Source organism: Danio aesculapii, chromosome 3 (assembly GCF_903798145.1).
Source record: "Danio aesculapii chromosome 3, fDanAes4.1, whole genome shotgun sequence".
Lineage (NCBI taxonomy): Eukaryota > Metazoa > Chordata > Actinopteri > Cypriniformes > Danionidae > Danio > Danio aesculapii.
The window spans coordinates 13919847-13925005 of record NC_079437.1 but is presented as its reverse complement, the minus strand read 5'-3'; the positions used below and the strand labels follow the sequence as shown (position 1 = coordinate 13925005).

Below are 5159 nucleotides of genomic sequence, written 5' to 3'. Positions count from 1 at the left end.
TAAATGAGATTGCAACAATAAATAAACTACATGAACATAATTATATATTACATACTATATAATTATAAACTATATAAACATATTTATAAACTAAATAAACAAAACTATAATACATTTTATTGAAAAAAAAACACCAGATGGTTAAATCCCACAGGTGACACATTACATTAAAATTATATAGTGAAACTTAAAAATGAAAGTTCTTTCAAACCAATTTTCTGCACACTACATATTGTGGGTTGTCTGTATACCTTACATAGCATATTCAGTATTTATTAGTAACTGTAGGGGATGCATTTAATTTTCTTAATTACTAGAACCATTCCAGTGTTATTTGTTTATTGAGGTTATTGACTTTTCTTATATTTTACTTTATTATTTTGTTTTTACTAAAATAAATGTCAAAAAGGAATCTGATATCAATTGCATTGGTAAATGACTATAATATAAACCTTACTTAAAACGAAACAAGTGGTTCGATCTGTATTGACTATTTTTTTTTTACCCTTTTTGTAAATGCTTGTCATCTTCATATTTTACCATGACTGGTCGATGGAATATATCAAAGAAAACTCAGGTCAAAGTTTGGCGAAAGAATGATCTTTATTAACGAAATAAAAAGCTTTTCAAAAGTATATGTTGCAACAAAAACACCAAGCATGGTCAAAGCCACCGTTTAACACTTTCAATCACCATCGCAAGCATATCGGTTCCTCTGAACAGGTGCTCGTTCCGCATGGCCCACCACTTTTACACCACACATAGCCTACACAAAAGCGGTGTGCCGGACAAAACTCTCCACTTCACGAGTCACTGGACCCGGAGCTTCATACAGACTCAACCCGGGGCGGAGGTTCACATCTCCGCTGAAGCCCATCGCCCGTCTCCCGCAGAGACACCTGTGGTCGGTTGCCAGTTATAGCCGTCCGATTGAATCTATGAGACAAATGTGATTGTTAAAGTATGTGATGGTAATATCAATGTTAATACGCGAAGAAATGTGTTTTGCGCACCGCTTTTGCGTCACTCTTTGGACTTCTTCTCAGCGTTCTGGAGTTTCTCCACTATTTTGCGCTCGTGTCCCGCAGGGTTTGGTCTGTTCGTGTTACAACTCGCCTCCTTCTTCGTCCTTCCTTTGCGACTAGTGCACTCTGTAGTAAACAAAGGCAAGTCAGTTGAAAAGAATAGCCCAACTTTAACACTATACCAATAGAATAGATAGTATAACTCTGAAAACTTACCAGTATAGCGGTCTGTTAAGTTGTAGTATTCATATTCGTCGTAGTAGCGGTTCTCAAAGGTGGTCGGCTCGATGTTTTTCACTTCAACGTGGTTACTCATTTTGAAAGCGAATAGCGAGAACTCTCAAAAACAAACTCTAAAATGTGCACGGTTCTGTTATAAATCTGTCTCCAAACGTCTTCTTTCTTGTCCTGGACCAGTGTTGTTTACAAGCCTGAAAGTCTCCTTCTTTTAAAGCCGTCGCTCCGCCTTCGTTGCCTTCAGCCGCATGATGATGGGTCGACATGACCAAAAAAGAGGTTGCATCAGACACAAGTTAATGTTTGTTCAGCAGACCTCACCTACTGCATGACAGGATGTCCTTCAGAGCATATGACATTGTTTTTGTTATGACTTTACACGGTTGTTTTATATTTCACTTAAAGGTCTCAAAACATAACGCAATCTTTCTGTAGACGGTGTTTTTTTATTGCAAGATGACAAAATAACACATTTTTCTTATTTCAGTTAGAAAGTGTTTGCATTAACTCATACTCGGTGCGTTTGAGTGTGTTTGTTTATAGTTGATGGAGATTAGATTATTTTAGTTAATGTTTTTCTCTGTTATTTGCACCTGACATTGTGTTAGGACTTCTCACGTCTCTTACTGGACTGTGACCCACTAACCCGCTCCTTTATTTTTAATATTACGCTGGTAAAAACGATATGTTGGATTTACTTTAAATATAAGTGCACCATTTTGGCATCAGTATGCATTGAACGTGAAGATATATTAACAAGAACACAGCTATTTGTGTTAACGTGACTATCAAAGAGAAAATTTTGTAATTGAGAATTATTTTACTTGTTTTTCTCAAGTCCATCCTAAGCTCAACTCTTCACCAATGGTAACCAAACATCAACATAAAAAAAATCTCTTTAAATCAGGAGCACAGAATTGAAGTCTAATTTGTGTTTCCTTATTTAATCTTGTGAAATAACACGCAGAATAACATTTAATTTCAACATTTCTGTTCTACAGTCTTATGCAAAGCATGCTGGAAAGTGGAAACTAAACGTACTTCTTTACATTTTAAGTTTAGTTTACTTAATTTTAATCCATCTGAATCCTATTTTTAATATACATTTAATATATTTCATTTCTAACAGTTTTTATAAGCACAAAACAAACATTTATACAATCTATAATACTTTTAATACAAATTATAACGAAAAAACTATTTAAATAAGTAAATTAATTAAAAATGTTAATTAATTAAAAATGTTAACATTAAGGATGTTTCCCAGTGATGGGTTGCAGCTGGAAGGGCATCCACTACGTAAAACAAATGCTGGATAAGTTGGCAGTTCACAACCCCAGATTAATAAAGGGACTAAGCCAAAAAGAAAATGAATGAGTGAATAAATAATAATAATAATAAACAAGCACCAGTCCATCCAAACATGCACCATATAGAGTAAATAATGTACACCATCGAGTTTTACTTGGTCTAAATCAAAACATGGCGTGGAAAAGTAAGAGTAAGTTGTCTATGAATTATAAGTGCCCTACTTTGATCTCTTAAAAAGATAAGCAATTAAGAGGCCCCAGATTTTGTTAAACTTTTTAGAAGCATCTGGCCATTTCAGTCAACCGTTTCTAAAAAGTAGCTGGTAGAGTGGACTTCCAATCCTTAAAGATCACCCTTTTAGCCACCACCATAATAAACATAATAATCATTTGCTGATTATGGGACCATGCTAACACAAGGTCCCCAGCAGGCACACAACATCATGACGTTAATATTAGGTTAGATTTAGGTCATAACGTCAGGTGACCAAAACTCAATGTCTGGCCGGCGTCTATGTACAACGTTATTTTGACGTCCAATAACGACGTCAAATTATGTTGTTATTTGGATTTTGGTCACTTTGCAACATAACCTAAAATCAACCAAAGTCTGATAGATGTCATAGTGGTAACGTCTTTGCAAAGTCAAGGTGTAACATGATTAGACGTTGATATTTGGTTGATTTTAGGTTGGACATAGATGTCGGCCTGATGTTGGGTTCTGACGTCAACCCACGACATTGGGGTACAAAGTCAATATGATGTCATGTTGACGTCCTGTGTCTGCAGGGTAAGAGCATCCAAACAGGGCTAATTCAACATGTACTCTCCTAAAACATTTTAATAAAACATTTCCAAAACTCAGAGATCTCAGTACAAAACCAAAACGTATGTGCATACATTCCCTCTGAGCTCTTGCATGTCACATAACGGGGAAACTGAAGGAAAAATATTTAGTTTTCTTAATTTAAAATTAGACATTATTTTTGGTTGTATGTAGCCTATGTACCAATTTAAACTGTATGAGTTGTAATCTTGCGTTTTAAGGGTTAACACTTAGCTGATGATTGATAATAAAGCTTGTTTGGCATGCTGTCCCGGGAGAGAGCCCTAAGCTCATAAGATCCTCGAGCCTGGGGCTCCCGCCCATTTGCAAGGCGAGAGGGGAGTTTGAGCTCAGGTATGTCTCAAGAACTCCACTGCTGTAGTAGCTAATGAACAGATAGTGATTGCTCTTAAGAGATAACTAGGTGCATGTCTATGGTGCCAATTTGTATTAGTCAATTAACTTAAGTTGCATGTTTTTGGACAGTGGGGAGGAAATCAGGGAACCCGAGGGAAACCCAAGTTAGCACAGGGAGAATGTGTAAACTCCGCACAGAAATATCAGCTGGCTTGGTAAGGACTAGAACCAGTGACCTTCTTGCTGTGAGGCAACAGTGCTAACCACTGGGCCACCGTGCCACCCGTCTAGGAAAAGAGGAGTAGGGGTGGAAGGGGGGATTCTTCAAAACAAAGATGGTTGTTATATGGAACTTAGGGTATTTATAGTGGCTTAGGAATCATCTGATTGGTGAATCATAATGCTGGACCAGCCGCAAGCAATCAAAAGCACGTAATTCTCTCAAAATTAGTTTAGAAATAAACTTCACTGATAGAGCAAGTATGAATTCGCTTCAGCCCTTTTTACCAGATATCATTTGTGATGTTAATTCCAATATCCTCTTCCCATGCCAATTTATGATTATCAGAAGACACAGCAAATTGGCAGACAAACAAAGAAACAAACTGTGTCACCAAATGTTTGGTCATAGGAGGTTGACACAAAAGATTGTATATATTATACTCCTGTGGCTATTCATGAAACTCAGTAAAAGAATGTTTTATGTAGTGGCGCACCTGTAAATAGCACAAAAATCTGGAATCCTAGATGACACATCTTTTTTTTTATGATTTGAACTTTCAAATAATGCAGATGAATATCAAATACAGGGCATTAACATAAAAGCAGAACAATACAACATAAATAAATTCAATAAATAAAATAAATAATATCATATAAATTGCAAAAGTAAACCAAACCAGAACACACACACACAAAAAAGAGAGAAATTAAACAAGAAAAAACAAAAAAAAGGGGGGGATGGAAATTTGCTAATATCATAACCTTAATCATTATTTTGTCTCGTTACATGTTTGCTAACATTGTGGGTCGCAGAAATTTAGAAATTTTCCCCATTTATCAAAATAAATTTCAATTCTTCCATATAAACTATAGGAGAGTAACTCATCCATAGCTGACACATCTTTAAAAAATGTTTTCACATTACGCATACATTAATTATTACCTTTTAACTTATTTTTTGGAGTTGAAAACACTAATATATTTTAAGTAAAACTAAAACTGCTGTGAAATGTAGTTTTTTTACATTTATTTATTTAACCAATATATCTTTATAGGTAATGACTGATTAGCCAACAAATAATTTCAGTATACACTGTAAAAAGCATTTGATTTACTTTAAATTGTGAGTACACCCACTGCTTTTAAAGCAATTAGTTGCCTACACTTTAAAACAGTGAGTAA

The 5159-nt window shown here is 35.4% G+C and overlaps 1 protein-coding gene across 1 annotated transcript; it reads right to left on the bottom strand.

Moving 5' to 3' along the window:
- Positions 1-614: 614 nt before the first annotated feature.
- Positions 615-1377, bottom strand: nupr1b (nuclear protein 1b). Its single transcript, XM_056450275.1, has 3 exons — positions 1242-1377; positions 1014-1151; positions 615-936 (listed from the first exon to the last, which is right to left on the bottom strand). Exons 1-2 carry the CDS (start codon positions 1339-1341, stop codon positions 1024-1026), a joined length of 228 nt encoding a protein of 75 aa, XP_056306250.1. The 5' UTR covers positions 1342-1377; the 3' UTR covers positions 615-936; positions 1014-1023.
- Positions 1378-5159: the final 3782 nt, after the last annotated feature.